General features: G+C 46.1%; 1 protein-coding gene across 4 annotated transcripts in view; it reads left to right on the top strand.

The window, feature by feature from the left end:
- The window catches only part of LENG8 (leukocyte receptor cluster member 8), a 132,284-nt gene that overhangs the window by 40,001 nt on the left and 66,562 nt on the right, over positions 1-25,721 (top strand). For 3 of the 4 annotated variants that reach the window (XR_014966447.1, XR_014966446.1, XM_085616345.1), the window contains exons 3-7: positions 1,977-2,075; positions 6,656-6,775; positions 7,461-7,719; positions 8,180-8,354; positions 13,831-14,016. Coding sequence is in view for 2 of the 4 variants with exons in the window: in XM_085616345.1 (XP_085472471.1) it covers positions 1,977-2,075; positions 6,656-6,775; positions 7,461-7,719; positions 8,180-8,354; positions 13,831-14,016 (839 nt within the window). In the remaining 2 variants the exon portion in view is untranslated. The remainder of the gene's footprint in view (positions 1-1,976; positions 2,076-6,655; positions 6,776-7,460; positions 7,720-8,179; positions 8,355-13,830; positions 14,017-25,721) is intronic. The other variant, XM_085616346.1, reaches the window with a different exon arrangement.

The raw sequence follows: 25,721 nt of genomic DNA, 5'->3' as shown, positions 1-25,721 counted from the left end.
ATTGTTCTTTGAGGTGCTCGATAAGTTAAAGCCATTTGCTTTGCTATACAATACCATTAGCAAAGCAAATGGCTTCAACTTAATCAAAGGCGAGACCTATTGCATTTTCAATGCTTGTTTCCCTTCCCTTTTTGATTAGTCTGAAACAATGGTGTCTGGCAGTTCAATGCAGTGTTTCATTGTAATTGGGAATATGTCAGTTTAATCTATTGCACTTCTTGCTGTTCTGATGGTAAGCAAGTGAATTTGTCTTGAATACCTGCACTTAATTTTTGGCAAGTACCTTATCTTGGGTTTCTCGGTTGCGATTGATGGTGGTGCAGACTGAATATAGTACCAGTTCAGAAGCCTTGTAATAAGCGTACACTTGCCTAAAGCCTAGAAGTCTTCCTTGTTCCGTTCTGTCTTAATTTAAGAAGATTGCTATTCAGTTATTATTGGCCTAAAGGATTGGATTTGCAGAGCGTACAGTCAGGCCAGAGGTGGTCTGGTCCTAGATACTACAAATATCGTATTGATTAGTTGCTGAGTGCTGGAACTTTCTTTTTTCGTATGTTGGAAGGCAGTCATAAGTGTCAGTCCTTATTGGCGTGGGGAAGGGTCGGCAAGGCCAGCATTCAGACTGGTAGAGGAAATGAAAAATGTTTTTAAAAAAATGTTTACAAAAAAAAATGTTCTGTGTGAAAGTCTGTCTAGTTTCTAATAGTTGTGGTGAGCCAGCACATGTAAAGGGCAGTTGCTGCAGGTTGGTGTTACATCAAGCATTCACCATTTGTCTACTGTGCAGCTGCTATTCAGACAGCTAAACATGAAGCCAAGACATCCCACAATTTTGGAGGAACCCAGACTACATACTAGTGTGATATTCTGATCGGTGTCCATGAGAGAACGTTCCTCACAAAACTAAGGCATGACACCCTGGTCATGGTGATGGGGCAGACCTTCAACCAGGGACGCTAGAAGGCAGTCTCGCAACACAGTAAATGTAACAAGCATTGGCATAGCCAATAGGTCTCGCCTGTGGGACCTTATAAGTGTTTAGCCATGCAACAGTTGCATAACTAAATACTTATAAGGTCCCAAAAGCGAGACCTATTGCCTATGCAAAGCGGCTGTGAAAGTGATCACGATCAAACATCAAAGCTGGTCAGGCGAGACCTAAAAAGGCATGTTCTTTGGACTACAGGTCTCCACTACCATTCAACGCCTATTTTAAGTTGATAGGGCAGTAGCCACCACAACTTGAAGTTGGCACACTTTGGGTATCTTAACCCTTTGAGTACAGTTGTGAACAGAAAAAAAAAGATGGAGCCCCTCCAGTGGACTTATTATTGGCACATTCATTGAAGATCACACCTGGCTAATCTCCAAAATAAAGCCAAATGGCACACACTTTCTAGGCCATGCAGAAGCGTTTAGCCGCAGTTATTTTATTTCTATCTAGCTCCTCAGTCCATTGACTACCCCGATTTTACATACTTCATAGTAGACGTCAGACAAGTCACACAGTTCCAGAATTGACAGTTGTACCCGACATGGCAACATTGTCAACATGGCTTCTGATATGAAACTATTTAAATATAAGTGGAATTGTCAAGAACTGTCGGGCAAACTTAATAACAGTAGAGGCGCTAAAAATAGTAAAACTATCCAGGAGTGCCTACTGACTCCTCTTGTATTTAGTTATGTAGGCCTCTGCATTAAGTTTTTAATTTTCATATCATCTTTTTGGTCTGAGGTTAATGGTCCATTGTTTGTCCTAGTTAAAATCCATTAGGCTGTCGCGTGCAGCTTTCTCAGCAGGATAGGTCCTATGCTCTCCATTTCACATGTGTTTTGTCTTTATGGTTTTGAAATGGCAAATGTTTTACTGCATTGCCCATGGTCAGGTATATTTTGAATTTTATATACTTTTTTTAACCTTTTTTTACTGTCAAAAATGTAATCTCACCATTTCCTTTGCCTCCTTTTTAAAGTATCCAGTTGGAGATCCGGCAACTATGCAACAGCAACAGTATTACCAGTGGTACCAACAGTATAACTACCAGTATCCATACAATTATTATTATCCCATGGTAAGTAATTCAGTCCTTTCCAGTGGCAATATGTCTGTCTTTGTTGGTGTGTCTTGATGGAGCAGTTAATGTGTTGAAAACAAGTGGGCACAAATGTGACCGTTGTGCCAACATCCACTGTCTAGATTACTCATTTGCAAAGCTGTGCTCTCATACCCTCCATTCGCCTAGTATAATACTGGTGGAAAATTTTCTCTCAAACTTGGTCCAGAGAAATTGTGAATTGGAAGCCTTGCCCATGAATATAGGCAAAACTAATGTTTGTGTTGGAAACAATGTGTACCTGTTTTTTCTTTAAGGCAACTTTATGTAGGCAGTATGTTACTTTTGGAAATCTCATCTTGAGTTTTCATCCAGAAAAGTGATTCCAAAATGTGTGTCTCTGTGTCCTTGAGATGATAATAAAGGGTGTTTCTTTGAAATTTGGGGAGATGTCTTTGTTAGAGCTTACCTTTCCTGGCTATCTTTGATTCCTCAACTAGAAGATAAGGGTTCCAAATGTAAGTTTTCATGATCCAGTCCTTTAAGTTTATATAAGTTACGAGAGTATTAACAGAAACAAAGGCTGGTAAAGTACTGACATTTTTGTGTAATGTCATGGATTCTTTTTGAGGTAGATGGTCATAGAAATTGGTGAGCAATGCCCATTTCAGAATTTTTATATAGATAGATGTATAAGGAATACGGTCTTCCAAAACAAGTTGATATCTGCATGCCCAATCAAAGTATGCTGTTTTCATACAGCGATGGTGACCCCCAGTGGCGATTAGCAGTTATTCCAACTCGCCAGGTGCAAAAACGTTGATTTGTAATTGGAGGAAGGCGAACAAATGCCTGTTGTGGTTGAGGCATTCAAGCAGTGCATACTTGGCATGGTTTGAAAGGCAAGTTATGCCTAGGACTGTTCACAGGACATAGTATTTTCAAGGCTGCAGTTTGCATTGCTGGTAATGTAGTAGATTGTGGTGTCTGCATCCACGTACATTGTATTCTGCTAAATTGGTTTAATAAGGCACTTAAATTCAATAACCTGTTACGATTGAAAAATCTTATTACTCCAGCAGCGTTGCCTCAAACACATGAGATCATTTTCCCTTCCCAAGAGAGCTGTTCTGCTTGTTCAGAAACCAATCCAAAATGTACACCCACCACAGTGGGTGAGACTCATAGGGATTGAAGAATGCATAGAAATACTTTGCTATCCCTAGGTCATCACCATGTCAAATTCAAAATGGGCTATTAAATAAAACTTGCCAGGATTTTTTAACAGTCCACTTTACTGCTTCCACAAGGACACATTGCCGTCGTAGATGGACCCAATATCGGGCATTGGCAAGGAGGAACCTTAAACTATATAGTGACACAAACAACCGCTCAGAATTTCTCTAACCCTGCTAAAGGACGTCCTAAAATTAAAACCCCTCTGCCACGCTGAGCAAGAGAGTGGATGGTAGCTGTCGTGGACGGTAGCAAGAAGAACAGTGAGGCAGGCACCCCTCTTCTTTCCAGAGGTTTGTTTCCTGTCCAGTGGAGTGGAAGGTCTGCACTACCCCTAGGAATATTGCTCCACCCCCTCTGCATTTCTGGTATGTTGTCTCGTCCAAGGGGCCTCCTCCTGCCGGAGAAGAAATCGGAAGGCATTTCCATGTGTGGGCGGGGGGTACATCTTTCAGCACAACCAACTTCCTGTGAAATTCCAGAACATCTTTTACTCCCTCGTTAAAGATACTTCTCTGGGAGAGTGGCCAAAGCATACTCTAGCTACTTTCTGGTGGACAGAAAGGATCCGCAAGAAAGAGGAGCCCCATATTAGATCCAATGTCTCGGCAGGCTCATTTGCCAAGAAAAGCTCAAGGGCATAGGTGTCTAATTCACATGTTTTTAATATATCTATTCACATACACTGAATTCACATGAAACTGGTTTATAAAGTGGTTATCCAGAAAATGTACTAGATGCTGCCTACCTGGATTTTCATTGGGCACTGTTGATCAAAGAGATATCTTTGTTGATTTGACCTTCGTGCTGCAAGCATTGTATTGGCTTTGTGTGAGCAAGTGCCTCTTCTGACATGGTTGGCCCCACTTTTTAGGTCTCGCCTAGGCAGCGCGCATGCGCTGCTCTAGGAGGGCCTTTAGCGGCGCGTGTGCTAATTGGCCGTTGCTTGCTCCCGCACGGCGGATGCATGCACTGCTCTAGGAGGGCCTTTAGCCATCGGTCTGCTCATTTTCAAGCACACACTCGTGCTTGTGGCGGCATCCACCTTGCGGGAGCGAGCAGCGGCGCGCGTGCTAATAGGCCGTGGCTCGCTCCCGCACGGCAGATGGCCCCACAATCACGAGTGTGTGCTTGAAAACAGCTGCTGCTTGTTCTAAATTGGAATTTCACATCTGCTTCTGAATTGCGAGCCTTGGATATCCGCCTTCCGTTATAGCACTCTAGAGTGTAAAAGCGTCCTTTGGCTGCTTGGAGCTGTTTGATTCTCCGCGGGCCCAGTGATACGCCGAGTTTTGTGAGGCATTACTGTGGAATAACGGGTTTCCGCTCTGAATCGCAACTCCCAAGGAGTTGTTACTAATGACAAATGATTCCCGGGCACTCAGCCGCGAAGAACAAAGATGTCAACCATGAATCTGTAAGCGAGCAGCGAAAGGACCTCTTCTGCTCAATCGTCAATTTATCTAATTTCACCTGTGAGAAGGCATAATTAACCAATTAAGAGCTCCAATCAGAAAGAGGAAAAGGCAAATGTGTCAGGCTTGGGAGGTGAAAGGTTACCAGCGCTTGATTCCAGGGCTCTCGATATAATCTGCCAGTGGCACGGAAGAGCTGTAAAAGTGATCTACATTACATCAATTAGTGCAGCTAATTTGAGTCACTTATGAGAGATTGTCCTATATGTCTTTGCATCATTTAATTTAACAGCATTATTTGTCACTGGCATTTATATTGACTTACTTTAGCTAAGAACATTCATATTCGAAAATGTTGGTGGTCTGTCCTTGGATAAAATTCTAGTGTCTGAAGTCCCCTGTCAGCTTCCTCCAATCAAGGTTTTATAATGCAACAGGGCTATTTTCTGAACAAATGTCATTGACCTGCTAAAAGAAACCAGCGCTGGCATAGCCAATAGGTCTCGCCTCTGGGACCTTATAAGTGTTTAGTTATTCAGCACAATAACCTTGGTGCAACAGCATCAAGTGTTGCATGGCTAAACACTTAAAAGGTTCCAAAGGCGAGACCTATTGGCTATGTCAATGCTTGTTTGCCTGGTACTTGGTGTGGTTTCTATTTGTAGTGCACAGGGTCCCTGCCAACCAGGTCTCCTGTACCTGTGCTTCTTCCCCAATTTTAGAAATACATATTGGTTAGCATTCTTTTTTGACTGCAGTACTTCACTTAGTTTCAAAATTGATTCTAATCATAAGCATCCTGGAATAGTTCAAAAAAAGATTTTTGACCTTCCTTTCAATAGACATTCAATTTGAGGCACTGTAGAAATACAACGAACTGACTGTAGTTTCACTGCAGTTTGAAAGAGGGAGGGCAGGGATTCCCATGCACCGTTAAAAAAAATGATATTGTTGGTATATAGCATATAAACTAACACAGTTTTGCTATTCCTAACCCCTCATATATAACCAACTTGCAGGGAAGAGACACTTCTCTAGATTTGAGCGAGTGACCTGCAGGTAATATACTAAATAAAAGCAGCAGGCTCATATCCTTCTAAGCGATTGTTTCAGACTTAAAGTATGGGGTGTTTTTCGTTTCTGTTAACAAAAACGTATTTCTGAGGCATATTTTAGTATTTAAAGTGATATTTCACCTGAGTGCGATTCAGGTAATGGTATTAATTGCATGAAAACAGTTGTCAGGTAAGATGCCTTTTCAAGAATTAATTTCACGTTTCATAGTTTTTAAAGCCTGAGAGTCTATTTTAGATTTGACAAAATGTGACGCCACAGTTCTTCTAGTTTCCACTATGAAATTTACGTGCCTAATGGTTTTACAGACAGGATTGCACTATGCGTACTTTACTTGAGAAAAACATTGCTGCCCAACAGATGATGCATGGGCTTATTCACTAGGTCTGCCATTATTATTTTAATTTGTGCAAACGCAGATCTGCACGGATTATTGGTGTTATGCCTATGCAACCGGTCTCTAAGGCGTAGTAATAGGAGGCACAAAAGGATGGGGGTTACTGAAAGCAGGGCATATATTTGTACTTTTCTGTGTTCGTACGTGTTGGTAGATTCAAGCCGAACTTGTTGGCTTTGCCAGTGCTTGTTTTTGTTTGGTCTGCTGCTCCGATCGTTACGTTTGTGGAGTGGATGTAAAGCTATTTGCATCTTGGTGTTGCGGAACTCGGAAATGTAATGCCAGGCTCTCAAGTTTTTGGTGGTATGCTGCAGCTTCCTACCCAGTGCAAGCACTATGATGATCTCCTTGAATCATGGTGTTATTTCTGTATCATGCCAAGCAGACATATTTTCATGTCGAAATAAAATGTTTTGATTTCACATTTGAGGTATGTAGTGCATTGTATCATTCACATGGATTTTAACTTTCTTTAGAATATATATCCTGGGTATGCAGCCCCAGGTCAGTACAGTTTGCCCGGGTCATACCCGCCTTCCCAGCAACCACAGCAACAACCTCCAGCACATGGACAGCACCAGGGAAGTTCCAGCCAGGTAAAATGGTTCTTCACTGTGATGACACCTTGAAATTGCTTAAAGTTTGCTATATGAGTAGCTGTGTTTCTGTTGATGTTAACCCACATTTTTAGCTCCCACCTCCTTGTTTGGGACAAGGTTCCATATTCTCGGGTATAAATACTCAAGTTGTCAACCAGGAGAGCCCCACTCTTTGAATATAGTCACATTTTGTGCTTGATATAGTAATTCCTTCTGCAGTTCCCATGCAGAGGGGGTAGTGTGTTGCTAGTACCGTGCTCTATTGGTTAAAGGGTGTTGGTATATACGCACAAAAAAGTAAACGCTTTCTTGCTGCCTATTTCCCGACCTTTATCATTCTGCTGTTCTCTTCTGTCTAAACAGGCAGTACTCTCCCATAACCTTGTATTTTGTGCTCTTCTATTTTCAACTCAAGAATACTTTATTTACACTAGCATAATGGTTGCAGTTTCAGTGCGAGGATATTTGCCAACCCTCTAACACATTTCTAAAAAAAAAAAAAAATTTGGAGTAAGCTTTTTTTCATCTTTGTTCTCTGCTCCCTTTGTATGGACACTGTTAATGGTGCATATACACTTCACTAGAGCCAGTAAGTGGATGAAGGGATTTTGTAGGAATGGGACTTTATGCAGCCGTAAGCATGGATACCATGCATTTTTCTTATGCATTCATACTTTTTCAGCCCCCTGTACCTGGAATGGAGGAGCCCATGCCCTACTCTAATATTCAGCCACAGGTAACTGCTTCTAACCAGCCCACACAGCCCTCCCAGCAACAGCATGGAAACCGCTCGAAGGCACCTACAGTTCAGCAAGGAGGAGGGTCAGGTGGGCCGCATCCTCAGAAGCAATTGCCTGCAGCCTCTTCCAACTACAACCAACACTCGTACAACGAATCGGCCAAGGCAAAAAAGGGCCAGCAGATGTGGAATCGTATGAAACGTATGTTGTCACTCTTGCATTTTCTGTCTTGCAGATGCAAAATAACAGACTTGGCTTGGGCTAGAATTACCTTTACCAGCATCGGCGTAGGTCAACTCCTTTCCAAATTCTATCCCCTGCCCGTGCTTATTGACGCAAGTAGTACACAGTAATGTGTTGGTTAGTGTATGCCTTCCTTGCTTCCCCATCTTCATTACTTACTCCCCCTCCACCCACGCTCCTCATTTCCCGACCAGCCCTGGTATCTTAATGGATTGGCATTCTTTTTCTCTGCCTTATTTCGCCTGTTTGTCATGGTCATTATTTAGTTTTGTGTTCGTTAGTTGGAAGAATTTGCTGTTCATGTAGCTCATTTACGAGTGGTTTCTGACATAAAATGCGTATTGTTATTCGTGAGCACATATGCTAAGTTCTATTAATGTCAAAACTACCATTGACCAAGGCTAATCTTTGTTTACAGAAGCTCCTGGATCTGGGGGTTTGAAGTTCAATATTCAGAAACGTCCCTTTGTCCTAGCAAGCCAGAGTTTTGGATCCTCCGAGCTTCAGGGTAATGAAACTGACCGTCAGCAGCATCAGCCACAGACAGTGCACCAGCAACAGATTCCAAACAGTGAGAAGCGGAATGATCACGGGTAAATGTTTCTCACTCCCGTACTTTCATATCTTTAGGGCTACAGAGTGCTTAAAATTTGGCTATCCACTTTTGTAATAAGATTGAAGCAACAATAGGAAATCAGAACCCAAGAATTCCGATCCTCTAAGGGCTGCAGTATTGATTTCTCCCCTCTTGTATTACAATCTAATAATTCTGTGCAAATGTATTTTCATGGTAACAGGCGACCTCTGAAAATGTGAACTTCAGCTAATAAATCATTTTGTATGTGCCATTATTTGGGCAATAGTTGGTTGAAGTGTGAGTGTATTCTAAACGTATAACGTTCATATTGGAGTCATCTGCTATGTGTGCAGATATTTTGTGCCAGAAAAGTTGCTATTCCTACGCTTTGATATTTACAGTTAAAGAAAATCCTGCATTTTGTCCCATTGCCCCATAAGTCTTCCAAATAGATGCCATCAAATGAGGTGCATATTGAGAAGTCGTGGATTTCTTAAGAGAAATGTATATATTTTTTGGTGCATTCCTTTTAAGTCCATGTGCATTTAAAACAAAACAAAAACGTTTTTCAAAGACTGCAATTGCTGTAGCTGTTCCTACGCTGTCTTTGACCTGCAATCGGTATGTTTATGAATCTCAAAATCTAGTAGTGAGACACCAGCACTGTGCCTCGGCTCTACACATCTGTGCACATTAAAATTAATTCTCCTGTTTCTTTGAGGTGTAGACTACGAAAGAATACCTAAATGTGAAACCTGTCACTTTCTAACTTTTATACCCATAGAGTATTTCCCTGGCTGTATTAACAGTTACAATTTTACAAACAGTTGTGAATATGGGACTCTCGGTCTATCAATCAAAACCCTGTCTATTTAGACTTACAAGTCCTTTAGAAAAAATATCTTTATTATAAAATATTTTACATGTTCAAATGTCTGCATAAAAACTTCTTTAATATGCGCCTATTCTTCACATACTCTAAAAAATGGGTGACCATTGTTGCTTTCCCAGTTTCTAATTCATATAAGTAATTGAAACCTCAACTGTTTTAACAGTTGTTTCTTTAAGTTTGAAATATTTTTTCCTGTCTTGTATTACAATAACCTACCATCAATAAGGGCAACAATTCAGTTGATCCCCTTATCACAGTGATTCCTTCACAACATTATTTTCCTCTTCTGCTTGATTAAAGAGGCGGAGTCCAAGCAACGTACAGTTTTTATCTTTGGGCATGGCTCAGCATATTATTCAGCAATCAAAACAAGATGATGGACCGAGTGCTGAAACATTTCAACCACTCACCCCCCTTCAAGATATATGGGTTGAGTCCATTGTTCTTTTGCTCACTATGCCATCCCAGTTTGGACCCTTTCATATGCTAATCAGTCTTGACCCTGCTCCTCATGGAAATTATCAAGCCCGCACTGCCGGGCCCTCCCTGGAGCAGAAACAGGCCTCCAAGAACATTGATTTTTGTGAGGTTTCTTTTCAGGTACTGCCTCAGATTAAAGCGTTTTCAATCTATTTTGAAGGGGAGTGTATTAAGTACCAAACAGGTAACTTAATTACTAAAAGTAGTACACAGAGAAAATATACTTTTTGCACTATGTTTTTGTAAGAAAGTGGCTCTGTATATACTGTCCCCAAATAGGTACAGTGTGCAGAGTCCACAGTCCCCAGAGGTTTGGCAGAGGCTAAAGTTAGATATAACCTTACTCTCTAAAGTGGTAGCTTGGTCGAGCAGTAAGGCAGTATCAGAGGACAGTGTAAAGCATTTGTTGTACACACTCAGTCAGCAAATGGTTTCATACACTCAAGAACTGAACTCTAGGCCAATGGTTGTATATAAAAAAATATATAGTTTTATTTTAGAACCAACAATAGGTATCAAAATATACTTTCTCAGAATGAGATGCTTTCGTTAAATACTTTCAATAGGCAATAGACTTTTGAATGCAATAGTTACAGTTGTTGCAATAGGCAACACAATTCAAACACAATTATAACATTGAGCTCAATGGGACTTTTTAAGTAAATGCAATTTCAGTTACTTTACGTATGATTTTCTTACTCCGGGTTGGATCCTGGATTCAACCCTGGTGCATTTCCTGTAAACAGTTGAAACAAATCGTTTTTGTTACACAGGCGATTTTTAGTGAATATTTGTTAGTTTCAAAAATCGACGTTAGAATTTCTAGCAAAAAACAGGCAATGTTATCCTATTGAGGAAAATCAAGTTATCGGTGTGTACGGTTGTAATTACTTTTCAGGGTCTGTGCTGGGCACCAAGATCCAGCACTGGGATCTCTCCTGATACCAGGTGAGTAATTTCGTTTTCGTTGATCGGCTGACTTTTAGTGAATTTTACAGTTTCAAAACTCGACACTTTGACTGGTTTCACTTGAAATTTCTTCTATGTTACCCTATGGAGAAAAAGGGAGTTATCGTCTTTTGGGTAAGTACTCGACTGGCAGAGTTATGGTTCTGGGCAAAGACTCCGTTCTCTCCCCGGGTCAGGTAGGTACAGTTGTTACACCCTCAGCAGTACAGGGGCAGCAGGGTGCAGAGAGAGTTAGGCCCAATGTTAGCCTATGGCGGGCAGGGGGCCTTTGGTTGGTGGCTGCTAGCAGGCAGGCCACGTGGCTGTGGGAGCTGGGCTCCTGGTCACTCACTCGGGGCAAGTGGGAAGAAAAATAGGATAGAGGTTGCACTCCCAGGGGCACTCGGGCGGCTGGGTGCAGGGTGCTTTTGAGCCGTTGGGCGCTCAATGGATTTCAATGGAGAAGCTCGAAGACTAACAAAGGCTGCAAGCTAGGGGACAAAGATTCTTCAGGTGCGACCACCACTTCGAGGGTTAAGTTGGGAAGCTGTAGGTTAGGTAGGCACCCAGGAGCTGGGCACAGGGGGCCGGTGGGTGCAGGGGTGTCTTTTTTGCGTCGGGAAATCTTACCCTCAGCTGGGCGGTTGGAGGGGTCCCTTGTTCTGAGGCTGCAGGCGTCAGGAGCGTTGAGGTAGGTCCTTGGGTGCTGGATTCTTGGTCAGTTGCCAGGGGGACGTCCTCGTGGTCTTTGTCCACTCCAGCACAGTCCAGGCTTGGTGGGTGCAGAGTGTGCAGGAGTCGCGGTTCCTGGTTGGCACCAGGGACTTGTTACTTTATTTGAGCAGAACCACTGCTCTTGGGAGTCCCAGTCTGAGTCACAAGGGAGTCGGGTCCTCCGGTTTTTGAGGTTGCTGACCACTGGAGACGCTGGGTTTTAGCAGGAGCAGGTTCGAGGTTCGACAGGCTTGTAGGGCTGGGTCTAAGTCAGTTGGTGTCTTCCTCCTTGTTAGCAGCTGCACAGCAGGTCTTATTTCTTCTTGCTTGATTCGGGATCTGAGGAAGGAAGGTTCAGGGTGCCCCTAAATACTAAATTTAAGGGTGTTACAGGTAGGTAGAGGTCAGGGACCAATGGGTCCCTTCCCTGGGGTGGGTACACCCCCTAGCCTGCCACACTCCTGTGGGAGGGGGGCAGGAGCCTAGTCCTGATTGGGTAGGGCTCCCCATCTTCAAGATGGCGAGAGCCCGGGGTCGTGCTTCACCTCTCCTTCCCCAACTGGGAGGTGGGGTTGGCAGAGGCTGGCACACCCCCTTTCCTCCCTTGGGTTTTCCCACCAGTCTTCCCGCCAGAGTGAGGGTCAGAACCGGTGGGGGCCAGTTGCTGAGTACTGCAAGTGGCCTGGGGAAGCTCACAAAGGCGGCATGCCTTTGAAGCTTCCCCTGCCCATGCTGGGGGAGGAGACCTAGCACCTCGCCCAGGATGTGCATTGTTTGCAGACCCACGAGAGCGAATTGCTCTCTACCCTGGCGTCCAGCAACATGTCTGCCGGGTGGCAGCCTCTCAGGCAGGACGCTGGTTGTTGGTTAGTTTCAGGGGGCATCTCTAAGATGCCCTCTGTCGTGCATTTTACATTAAATCCCACACTGGCATTAGTGTGGGTTTAATGTGCTGAGAAGTTTGATACCAAACTTCTCAGACTTCAGTGTACCCATCATGGTGCTGTGGAGTTCGTGATGACTACCTCCCAGCACCATATACTCTTTAATGGCAGCACTGCACTTACAGTGCCCAGGAATGGACCTGGGTACTGTAGGGGTACAGGGCTCATGCACCTATACCCTCACCACTGGTATAGTGCTCCCAGCTAGAGGGGTACTGAGGTATGCCAGGGCACTGTTTGTGGGCATGGCACACACGGTTGTTTAGTTCTGCACCAAGACACTCAGCCTGCAAAGGCTGTGTGTGTGTGTGTGTGTCAGGACACAGGGCCTCTAAGAGTGGCACAATAAGTGCTGCAGCCCTTAGGGGTCTTCTCTGGTCACATGGCCCTGGGTGCCTAGGGTACCATTTACCAAGGGCCGACAAGTGGCCAGAGATGCCAGTTGGGTTTAGGCTGGTAGGCAGTTTTAGGGAAGGAACACGGTACACCAAGTCAAAGAGCATCAGTAGTCTGGCAACAAAAGAAAAGAAAAGGGGGTTTACTGCAACAGAAACCCACTTTCTCAGTTTTACTTCCCCATTCAATTTTAGAAATGATGTTGTAAACTAAAAAGTGGAGTACTTTTTATAATGTAGATCTATAATGCCAATGGGTTATGTTTATGCTATATGCAATTGCTAAATAAAGAAATAAATAGTGGATTGCTACCATCTATCACTACCATGATAATGGGGTAAAATATTGCATAATGTGTGCCCTGCCGAGTTGAAGGCAAATTAAAGTCCCATTCACTTTCCTGATTATAGTAAATAAATCTTTATTTGAAAAGTTTTATAACTCATGAGCATGACCCGGCAGGATATCAGAGCGCTGTACAACGGAGCCGGCTCGTTAAGATAGAGCAGGAAAACATAAGAGAACTTCGCATATACAGTAGAAGCACATTGGAGACAAAAAAATAGACTCAAACATTTTACAAGCTGCAGATTGCATAGTAGATAAGGCGTGGTTGTAAGGTCAATTCAAATAGCTTGTATTGCTACAGTACTATTAAGTGAACTTGTACTTCATAAGTTCTTGCGTACGTCAGCCATTTACTCCACATATTTACAGTTATTCTTAAGTCCAGTTGTCCTGATTTCTTCACCCTGGCCGAAGCTCCTCTCCTTACTGTGAGCAGTTGCAATGCCAGTGAAGGCAGTTGGAAGCATGTAGGCAGGAACCAGTATATAGGCAGAAACCAGATTGGTGGCAGTGCTTGATGGTGAGCTGTATAAAGAGTGATTGTGACTGTTACTTGGGGATGTTGAGGACTGCCTTTATGTGGAAGTGATCAAAGTAAACTTTTAACTGATATCTTAAGTATTTCTTTAATTTAGCAGCATAAGCGTGAAATTTGATAGTCTCATTTTCATGATCTATTTTAGAGAAGTGACTGCAGCTAGAATATTTGTAACTAAAATTTTGTTCAATGGGCAGATGTGTAATTTGACTACTGTTTTCATTTGTAACAGCAGTGCATCTACAAAGACAGATGACTGGCCCCAGCCCTTAAAAGAATATGTTCAGCGCTGTTTTACAGCTTGTGAGTCTGAAGAAGACAAGGATAGGACTGAAAAACTGCTAAAGGAGGTGCTGCAGGCCAGGTTACATGATGGAACTGCCTACACTATAGACTGGAACAATGAGCCACTTCCAGGGTAAGTAGAAATTACAGGTACATTTTTCTGACCAGTTATACAGCAAGAGAGAGGGACGAAAGCAGCAAAGAGACAGGTTTTAAAATTTGTATACATACTGCATAGAGTTCTGAAACAAGACACCTAGCAAAAAACTGGGGGTTTGTTACAAAGCTCACCTGACTTATGTTGGGCCATTTGTATTGGATCACATGGCTAAGTCTGTCACAAGATTAGAGTGTGTGTGTCCATGCACCATTCTCAAAGTTTTCTTGCTCGTGTCAGCAAAAATAGTATGCCCAGACGTGGGCCCGGGACTCACTGTGCCACTGGATTCAATCCTGGCTGGTGAGGGGTGAAAGCCCAAAAGCGGTCCTAGGATGCTTGATTCCGGTCCAGGGAGTACCTTGCTTGGCAGTTCAGGCTGGACTGTTACCATGAGGCACAGGGTCAAGACTGATTTAGGTCTAAACTGGGGTGGCATGGTGAGCATAAGAATGATGGATTTAACCCACATCTCTTGATTGGGGTTGAATGTTTCAATTTGTTCTGCATTCCGTTCATCAATTGTCTTGCTTTCTCGAGTGCAGGCACAAGTCTCCTCTTTGGAGGGTGTGCAGCTATGAGTCAGAACACGATAAAAAAATAACAGGTAGAGTTGTCAGGCAACAGTGGCTGGGCGAGAGACTACACTTGTCATTGTGCGAACTGCATGGTCTCTAGCCTCCTAACTGCTTTTGCTGCATAATATAGTTGATCTTGGAGGGATGTATTGTTCTCCAGGTGCACTCCTTGGGTAATAGAAAGTGTCTCAAGTGAGTGAAACATGAAAACTTGTTGCTCTTGACCCCAACCAATATGTCCTATGCTACGGCAATTTGAATTCCACGACCCTGCTCTTCTCAAAGATGGACATAGTGGAGGTTTGCACTTTTGATTTAATGTAGCTTCAAGTCATAACAGAAGTATTTTTCTTCATCCCATCAGGCATTCTTTTGTTACGGATTATCTTAGTGGTCAAGGCTTTCTCCAATACCCAGGTGGTCAATGTTGCTTTTTACTAGTAATGCATAATAGTTTCTTGTTTTCTTACTGCATCCTGAGAGCAGTCAGAGAGTTTGAAATTCAGGCTGGATTTTCTTTTCAAACACCATTTGGGTATGACTGTCTCCCTTCTCATCTGGCTAAACTATCTATCCTAGCATTCACTGTTTAACGTTAAACAATGAGTCTTTCGTATGGAGTCGGTGAGGGAATATTTGGAATTGGAAATATATGGAATGTTGCGGATATTGAAAGAGTACAGACCGAGTGCCAAACTACTACAGTTTCCTTCATACACTTTTGACACCACTTCTCTTAATAGCAAAACAGTATGGAGCACATCCCAACATTGATCATGGGTGCAGAGATTCCTCTGCATAGCACCTCTTTTTGGCACTCCAAGGGTCGAGGTTCTGCGTGAGAAAGTGCTTCCAGGTCCCCTGTGCTGCTTCTGTATAAAAAACATATAGTGCTTCTAACCCTTGTAAGTGATACCCTGGGTACCTTAGAGCTGAAAAGGGTCCCCTGGGACCCACTCCCCCTGGGAGCATATTGCTCATGCAGTTATGCCCTCACCAGACCAGTGGTATGGTTCTGTAGTAGGGGATCTCTGTGTATAGTCATAATCTGTGAATAGTCCCACCCATGTGCGTGGACCCCGGAGTAATCGAAATAATCTCTTAAGGTGTCCTCTTCTGCAGTCCTGCATAGACACTTAAGAGAAAATCAAAGACCAATAATGCAGCCTGACATTAACAAGGCTACACTGGCCAGCACTTCATCCTGAAGTGACAAAAAGGATAGCAAAATAATTATTACATTAACACCTTTAGCTAAGTTTCACACCAAGAGAAACTACCCTTCACAAAACTCCTTTGTCATGATAGAGAGGAAGGTTGGACAGACAAGCCCCATAAGCTGCCATTATGTGTCTGGAAAAGGGATACCGTGCCTTTAAGGAACCCTCCAGAGACCCTAGGTATCCCATGATGCACAGCCAAAGGCAAGTTACTTTCAGTTCTTTTTTTACGGCCCCTGCTAGCAGGACCCTAGAGCATTGAGCTCTACCTTTATTGGCATTTCTTCAATTTTTGTAGCTTTGTTTGAAAGTTTTAGTGTTTCATTCGACGTCTGGGGCCTTTATCTTCCATTTGCTGTCCTTTTTGGCCAGTTAAGCCACTTGCTTTTTGTCAAAATGCCAGCTCTATTTGACAAGTGCCCGGAGTGTGGCAGTTAGAAGGCCAAGTCAGACTCCCAGGGTTTGCATACTCGGTCTTCCATCTTCTCATGTTCCTGACTCCTGTGTCATCTGCAAGTCATTCTCCAGGAGGACCCTGCATGACCGGGAGAAGATTAGTCTTCAAGGCCTGGAGCAGAGAAGACATCCGGATGCAGGTGGGACTTCGGGGCATGGAGGGAACTTGTCATCTTCCGCTTCCCGTGCTTCGGCCTCTGGGGCGGCTCCCCAGTCACAAGAAGGCCCAGAAACGGCACCAGTCCCGGTCGACGTCGATGGCTATGACGTCGAAAGGTATGACGACTATATGCTCCCCGTCGACCCAGGGCTCTGGGTCTAAACGACGCTCGGCGTCTAGGGGAAGGACGTCGAGACCTCTGACGAGGTCGACGTCTAGGACATCACAGATGACGTCGACACATTGGCGTCGATCTGAGTCCCGAAGGCGACACCGCTGCTCGCCGTCGAGGGAGATCTTCGCTGTCGAGGGGCAAGTCGAGGGATAGATAGATGTCGCAAAGGAAGTTGTCGTCGGCGCAAAGGAAGTTGGCGTCGGCGGCAAGGAAGTTGGCGTCGGCGGCAAGGAAGTTGGCGTCGGCGCCAATGAAGTTGGCGTCGGCGCCAATGAAGTTGTCGTCGTCGGCGCCAATGAAGTTGTCGTCGTCGGCGCCAATGAAGTTGTCGTCGTCGGCGCCAATAAAGTTGTCGTCGGCGGCGCCAAGGAAGTTGTCGTCGGCGGCGCCAAGGAAGTTGTCTAGGAGCGTGTCACATTCGGTGGTTAGTATCGCCACATCTGACAGCCCTAGGTCACGGCGGCACCGGCGTTCTCCATCTGGGGATACGGCTTCCAGGTGCCCTCTTCAAGACCTGCCCGTAAGAGAAGGAGAATAATTTGTGCCTCGGACTCTTACTACTCCAGGACCTATTCACCATCTAGGTCTCCGAAGATAGCCCAACTTGTGGTCCCTTGTCGGTCGCCTCCAAGACCTCGGATGGCGACACCTCCACCTCCACCTCCTCCACCTCCACCTCTGGCTCCACCTCAGCCACCACTGCCACCACCGCCTCAGCAGCCTGTGCCGGTGATTCCGGCTGTGCCCAGAAGGCCGAGATGTCGATCCGGATCGAGACATCATTCTCGTAGCCGGCACATCGTCACCGCAGGGAGCGGTCACGTTCCAGGTACACCAGGGACACGGATTCTTCTAGTGGTGGAAGATACTCGCCGTCCTTGTCAGACTCTCCTCCTACGAGGGTGTCACCAGTCGATGACATCGCCACGTTTCAAGACGTGCTGTTGCGAGGAGCGGATAAGCTAGGGATCACAGTGACTGTGCCTACCCCGTCCACATCGATCATATTCGAGACGCTGCAGCGAAAGCAACTCTCTCGTCCTCCTCTAGTGCCAGGTTTGGAGGAACCGGCTATGGAGCTCTTCCTTACGCCTGCCTCTGTGAAGTCTGCTCTATCGCGGCTTCAAAAGAAGTACAGGGCCCCGGACCCGGACCCCGCATTCCTGCAAACGGATCCTCCTCCGGATTCGGTTACTGTGGTGGTGGCTAGAAAGCAACACTCTACAGCTCAATCGTCCACTGTACCACCGGACAAAGAAAGCCGCAGACTGGACTCGGCGGGGAGGAAGGTCTGCAGTACAGCAGCGACCTCCATGAAGGCAGCAAGCTCAACTGCCCTCTTGGGCCGCTATGACCGCTCCTTATATGAGTCTCTCCAACAATTCATTGAGCTTCTCCCTCGGGACAAGCGTGAGGACTTCCAGGAGGTTCTTAATGAAGGCATGATGGTGTCAAACCAAATCATCAGTGTGGCTGCAGACGCTTCTCTCCTGGCTGCCCATGAATACTGCCATGGTGTGACTTTGAGGCGACACGCCTGGTTGCGGCTTACCTCCCTGAAGCCTGAGGCACAGCAGCGAATTGCTAATCTACCCTTTTCGAGTGCTACGCTCTTTGGTGCACATGCAGATGAGGAAATGGCTCGCATGAAGGCGGAAGTTGACTCTTAAGGCTGTTGGCTTGGAGAAGCCCAAGGAACAGCGTAAGACTTTCCGTCCCTACCAGCGACGCTATTCTTCCCAGCGCCAACATGGGCAGGGTTGTCAGACTGGAAAGGCTGCCTCTGGAATTGCTGCTGCTGTCCAGAGACGTCAGAGGGGCAGAGGCAACCAACAGTGCACATCAGGGAACAAGGGCCCGGCTGGGTCTAAGCCCTGAGGGATTACTCCCCCCCCCCCCCCCCCCCCCTCTCTTCTGTTACCCACTCCGGTGGGGGGGAAGCATTCAGAACTCTCTGGCAGAGTGGAGAAACATTACTCAGGACATATGGGTGCTGAATATTGTTTGCAATGGATACAGTCTACGCTTCATCAGCCCTCCTCCAGCTATTCCGCCAGTTCGCTCATAATACCTGCTGCGCGAACTCCAAGCGGAGGCAGATACCCTGTTGAGAAAAAGGGCGATAGAACCTGTTCCTACGTCTCAAAGAGAAAAGGGTCTATACTCAAGGTTCTTTCTTGTGCGGAAAAAGGACAAAAACGAGGTCAGGCCCATTCTGGATTTGCGTCAAGCAAACAAATGGATTCACAGAGAAAAGTTCCGTATGCTGTCCCTGCACTAGATTTATTCTCAGTTGCATTGAGGAGACTGGCTCTGCGCCATAGATCTGCAGGACGCCTACTTCCATGTCCCTATTGCCCACAAACATCGGAAGTTCCTGCGTTTCCTGGTCGGCACCAACCACTATCAGTATACAGTACTTCCGTTCGGCCTGAAGTCTGCTCCCGGGACTTTTTCGAAGTGCATGGCCGTCGTGGCAGCACACCTAAGAAAGAACAAGGTGTTTGTTTATCCGTACCTGGACGATTGGCTGATCAAAGCATCCACGTTCCAGGAGGCACAGCTACATTTCAGCAGGACGGCTGCTCTGTTGAACCAATTGGGCCTACACATCAACATTTCCAAATCGGTCCCGACTCCTGTTCAGTGTCTGCAGTACTTGGGAGCCTCCATAGATACTCTCAAGGCAAGCGTGTGTCCTTCGGAGGAGCGACGCTTATCGATCCTTCGGAAAGCTCAGCCTCTCATGTCCATTCCATCGCTGATGGGGAGGACGGTGTCCTCTCTGCTGGGGTCGATGGCCTCTTGTATCTGTCTCACTCCACATGCATGCCTCCACATGAGGCCGTTGCAGGAATGTCTGGAAGATCGGTGGAACCAGAGACGAGGGAGCTGGGAGGACAGGATCCATCTGTCTCAACACGCGCTACAATCCCTGAAGTGGTGGTGTTCACCGGAGAATCTACTCAAGGGGATTCCATTCCACAAAGAGATACCAACTCAGACCATAGTAACCGATGCGTCTCTCCAGGGCTGGGGAGCGCATTCGGACCATCTTCAGATCCAAGGCACGTGGTCTCAAAGAATCTACGTATCACATCAGTTTTCTGGAACTCGGAGCTGTTTATCTGGCGCTGAAAGCCTTCCACCCGTCCTTTCGGACCAATTCCCTGCTTGTACAGACTGACAACACAACAACAATGTATTACCTCAACCAGCATGGAGGCTCAAGATCGCGCACACTATCTCTGGAAGCGCAAGCGATCTGGAACTGGCTGTTGGCCAGGGGACTGACGATAACGGCGACCCATCTGCCAGGTGTGCAGAATGCTCAGGCAGACGCGCTCAGCAGGCTCGTCCAAGAGAACCATGAGTGGGTCTTAAATGACGAGGTATTAGACGTTTTCGCAAGGTGGGGCACTCCAGACATCTGTCTGCCACCGCGGAAAACAGCAAATGTCGAGACTTCGCCTCCAGGTTTTACCAACCGGGGACGCTGGGGAATGCACTGTGGATCAACTGGTCGAACCGCTTTCTTTACGCTTTTCCACCCATTCCCCTGATCCCGATAGTGTTGATCAAACTGTCCCGGTCGCGGGCCAAGATGATCCTTATTGCTCCGGAATGGCTTTGGCAGTGGTGGTTCACCGACCTACTACATCGGTCTCTCCTGTCGCCCGGACTTTCTCACGAAGTTCGGAGGGCAGATGGTGCACCCCAACCTCTCGTCTTTAAGTTTGGCAGCATGGCTCCTGAGCTAGTGCAGTATGGACATTTAAATCTTCCAGAAAGCTGCATGACGATACTGAAAGAGGCAAAGAGACCGTCTACGAGGACTTCCTACGCATACAAATGGAAGAGATTCTGCATTTGGTGTGCCTCTAAAGATGCTGATCCTACTTCCTGCAAGGAGGGTGTCATCCTTCTGTACTTACTGCATTTGGCTCAATCTGGCCTTAATTTTCATTCTATTAAGGTTCACCTCGCAGCGTTGACTGCGTATAGGAAATGCCCTTCACAAACTTACTTTTTCCAAAACCTGTCGTCAAAGATTTTCTGGAAGGATTGAGGAAGGCGTTTCCTCCCATTAGGCGTCCTTCGCCTCCGTGGGAGCTTAATGTAGTGCTGTCTAGATTGATGAAAGAGCCTTTTGAACCTATTCATAAGGTTTCATTACAGCATCTATCCTGGAAGGCGGCTTTCCTGGTAGCTATAACATCGGCTCGCAGGGTGAGTGAGATCCAGGCCCTGTGTTGCCAAGAGCCCTATACTGTATTTCATGCATCTAAGGTTGTCATGAGGACTCACCCGAAGTTTCTCCCCAAGGTGATATCTGATTTCAATGTCAATCAAACGATCACCTTGCCAACGTTTTTTCCACAGCCTTCCTCTCCGGCGGAGAGGTCCCTGCATTCACTGGATGTGAGGCGGGTATTGAAATTCTACTTGGATAAAACCAAGGGGATTCGTAGATCGGATCAGTTATTTGTTAATTATGGGTCGGTCAGGACTGGTCTTGCCACCTCCAAACAGTCCATTTCTAGGTGGATTGTGTTCTGTATCTAATTATGTTATCAGAAAGCTAATAAGACTTTAGGGGGTAAACCTAAGGCTCACTCTACCACGGGCAAAGCGGCTACGACTGCTTTGCTACGTAATGTTCCCATTGCAGACATCTGTAGGGCTACCACTTGGAAGTCCGTCCATACCTTTGCTAAGCATTACTTCTTGGACTCTGATGCCAGGGCAGATGCGCAGGTTGGGCAGGCTTCGCTGAGAAATGTATTTGCACAGTAGTGATTCTATACGTTTCTTCCACCGCTTGGTTTGGATTGTTTGGGATGGACTTGCCATTCTATTCACAGATTATGACTATACACAGAGATCCCCCCTACTACAGGAGGAGTAGTTTCTTACCTGCAAAACGAGTTCTGTAGTAGGGGTATCTCTGTTCTAATCATAAGCGACCCGCCCTCCTCCCCGGTGGATGAAACGTGGACATCCTGGATGCTACAGGCCTGGCTTTATACACCTTCAAAAAGAACTGAAAGTAACTTGCCTTTGGCTGTGCATCATGGGATACCGAGGGTCTCTGGAGGGTTCCCTTAAGGCACGGTATCCCTTTTCCAGACACATAATGGCAGCCTATGTGGATTCTGTCCAACCCTTCCTTTCTATCATGACAAAGGAGTTTTGTGAAGAGTAGTTTCTCTTGGTGTGAAATTTGGCTAATTGTGTAAATGTAATTATTATTTGGCTATCCTTTTTTTTCAATTAAGGATGAAGTGCTGGCCAGTGTAGCCTTGTTAATGTCAGGCTGCATTATTTGTCTTTGATTTTCTCTTAAGTGTCTATGCAGGACACCTGCATAGACGCCTTAAGAGACTATTTCGATTGCTCCGGGGTCCACGCACGTGGGCAGGACTAATCACAGATTATGACTATACACAGAGATCCCCTACTACAGAACCATACCACTGGTCTGGTGAGGGAATAGCTGCATCATGAGCAATATGCTCCCAGGAGGAGGGGGTCCCAGGGGAACCTTTTCAGCTCTAAGGTACCCAGGAGTTACAGGTAAGAAACTACTCCTTCCCCCTGCCTTTAGGGCTGTAAGGCCTGCTAGAGGGGTAACTTTCCTATGCCAAAGGCCTTTTTGGTGGGCATGGCACCCAGGGATGGGTGCCATGTCGATTCATCAGTTTAGTCTGCACCAGAATATGCAGTCGGTAATGGCAGTGTGTGGGTGTTCAGGTGAGTGGTCTCTGAGAGTGGCATAATACATACTGCAGCCCTCAAGAGGCCCTCTCTGGTCACAAGGCCCTTGGTACCAGGGTTACCTTTTACAAGGGACTTGTATGTAGCACAGAGGTGTGCCAATTGTGGAAACACAGGTACCGTTTTGGGAAAGAACAAAGGCTCAGGGAGCCTGATTGTCAGAGACCCAGACCTCCCTCTGTCAACTTTGCATCCGGTATCTGGCAAAAAGTTAGGGAGTAACCATGCAAAAGGGGCACTTCCCTACACTGTCTTTTAATGTTCTAGATGATGCATGGCAGAAAGGATCTATGCCTGGTATATGGCCTTCTGGGAGGCACACCCAGCCTGTGTAAGGGTTCCTTTCTGTTGTTTCTCTCACACATGAGACACTTCACAAAGTGAAGACTTGTTGAAAACTCACAAGAAAGAATGACTATTCCTTTAAAAAGAAAAGGCTTGAAAAGCACTTGTGCTCTAAAAGATGTTGAGTGCGGGTGACAAAAATGTAATTCGGCATGCTAGGAACCTCTGGCAGCTGACTTGTTTAAAGGAGCAGTGTCTGTGTACTACATATTTAACCATATTCCCTTCTGCTCTCCAATTTTTCTTTAAAAAAAACAAACAGATTTGTAAAAGGTTTAATCTATTACTTAGCTTTCCCTAGTGCCATTTTTACATTTAAATCATGTTATTGAATACACATAGGATCAGGGCATTCCCAACACATAACACCAAACATTTGCATCTACATGAAAAGCAACGAAAAGTTTCTTACCTGTCGGTGTAGTTTTGCAGTTTGAAGATCTTTCTGGATTCACTATGCTGTGCATTATTCCGCGATCTTGTGGTTGGGTCCGGATTCGTAGTCTTTTTTTTTTTTTTTTTTTTTTTTGTAGCCCAGGTGGGCGTCGACGTCCACCATTTGGTGCACCTCCCGTGACGTCGTCGTGCTTCCTGCGGAAGTCCCACCTTCGTGGCGCCATCTTCGGGTTCTTTTTTCCCTCTTTTTTTTTTTTTTTTTTTTTTACCCTAGGCGATTGATTAATCTTTTTGTCCATATTTCTGTACGTCTCCACCTATTTGATCCTATCCATTTCACCCCCTCTTCCTCCAGCCTCATCTTCCTGGCGGAGGTGGGTGGGTTCGCTAGTGAATCCAGAAAGATCTTCAAACTGCAAAACTACACCGACAGGTAAGAAACTTTTCGTTTTGCAGCGTGAATCTTTCTGGATTCACTATGCTGTGCATAGACTTTGTAGCGGTTTTCCTATTTTTGTGGTGGCTGGGTGGAAGATGATCGCTGGTCGTTGAAAATGTGTTGTAGCACCTTCTGTCCGACCTGTGCTTCCTTATTCATTTGAATGTCCACGCAGTAGTGCTTTGTGAACGTGTGCACAGATGCCCAAGTTGCTGCGAGACAAATGTCTTGGATGGGCGTGTTTGCCAGGAAGGCAACTGTGGCCCCCTTCTTCCTTGTGGAGTGAGCTTGTGGCCCCTCCGTTAGCTCCTGTCCAGCCTGTTTGTGACAGAATTGAATAGTGAGGGCAATCCACCTAGCGATGGTGCCCTTGGTCACTGGTCTACCCATGAAGCTAGTAGCAAAGGACACAAACAGCTGCTTCGACTTCCTGAGTTCCTTGGTTCTCTCAATGTAGTGCATCACCGCTCTTCTGGCATCGAGGGTGTGCAGGGCCTTTTCTGCGTTTGTAGTCGGGTTTTGGAAGAAACTTGGTATCTGGATACTCTGATTCATGTGGAACGCCGACACTACCTTGGGCATGAAGTGTGGGTCCGTCCTCAGGACTACCCTGTCCTTGTGAATTTGAATGTAGGGCTCCTGTAGCGTTAGTGCTTGAAGCTCGCTCACCCTGCGTAGTGAGGTTATGGCCACTAGAAAGGCAGTTTTCATCGTCAACATTTGTAGATTGGCCTTGTGAATGGGTTCAAACGGCGCCTTCATGAGCTCCGTCAGAACCACGTTTAAATTCCATGCCGGCGGCGGCAACCTTTTCGGGGGTGCCATTCTTTTGGCTCCCTCCATGAATCTCTTCACCACCTGCGAGCTGAAGAAACTTCCACCCTTCTCACCTCTGGTGTAGGCAACGATCGCTGCTAGGTGCACCCTTAGGGAGCTCGAGCAGAGGTTACTCTTTAGAAGGTGTGTGAGGTACCTCAGCACAGTTGAGTCTCTTGTCATTCTGTTGTGCAGGCCCTTCTTCCTGCACCACACCGTGAATCTCTTCCACTTTGCGCTGTAGCACTTTCTTGTAGTAGGTTTCCTTGCCTCCCGTAGCACTCGCATAGTGCTCTGAGGTAACCTTAGGTGTGCGAACTCTAGGTCTTCAGGAGCCATGCTGCTAGGTTGAGGGTCTCTGGCTCTGGGTGCAGGACCTCCCCGTTTTGCATTGAGAGCAGGTCTTTTCTCCTCTCGAACCTGTACGGATTGCCTTGCGCCATTTCTTGAATCTGTGAGAACCATGTCTGCCTCGCCCACTGTGGGGCCACCAGGATCAGAGTCATGTTGCTGGTTCTGCACTTGTCGAGCACTCTGTGCAACAGGGGTATCGGTGGAAAGGCGTAGGCAAATGTCCTCCACCAGCTTATCCATAGGGCATTTCCCTTGGATTGCTGATCTGGTAGCCTGGACGCGAAGCTTTGGCATTTTGCATTGTGGCGTGTTGCAAATAGGTCTATTGTGGGAGTCCCCCATCTCCGGAAGATTTTCTCCGTTTCCTGGCCATTGAGCTCCCACTCGTGCGATGCTGACGTTTGCCTGCTCAGCCAGTCTGCCTCCACATTGTCCTTCCCCGGTAGGTGAATTGCCAGTAGATCTATCTTGAGAGGTATGGCCCATCTCCAAATCTCCTGAGCTAGGGATGAGAGGGGAAACGACTGTGTCCCCCCTTGTTTGTTGATGTAGAACATCGCCGTGGTGTTGTCTGTCTGTACCAACACCCTCTGGCCGCACAGGTGTCTCTGGAATGCCTTCAGGGCTAGCAGTATCGTTTTCAACTCGAGGTAGTTGATGTGGCGGACCGCGTCTGCCGGAGCCCATAGACCCCTCACTCTGAGGTTGTCCATGTGCGCTCCCCATCCCATCTGCGATGCGTCCGTGGTAATGGTCACTGTTGGGCTTGGTGGTGTCAGGCTTCTCCCTGTTATGTTGTCTCTGTTCCACCAAGTTATCTCCTCCTGCACTGCGTGCGTAACAACCACTAGATCCTCCCAACTTCCGTTTGCTTGTGACCATTGCTGTTGCAGCCATTCCTGGAATGGTCTCATGTGCAGGCGTACATTCGGCACCAGCTGGATACAGGACGCCATCATCCCCA

This window comes from Triturus cristatus, chromosome 7 (genome assembly GCF_964204655.1).
Source record: "Triturus cristatus chromosome 7, aTriCri1.1, whole genome shotgun sequence".
In the NCBI taxonomy this organism is placed as follows: domain Eukaryota; kingdom Metazoa; phylum Chordata; class Amphibia; order Caudata; family Salamandridae; genus Triturus; species Triturus cristatus.
This window is presented reverse-complemented; position numbering and strand designations above follow the sequence as displayed.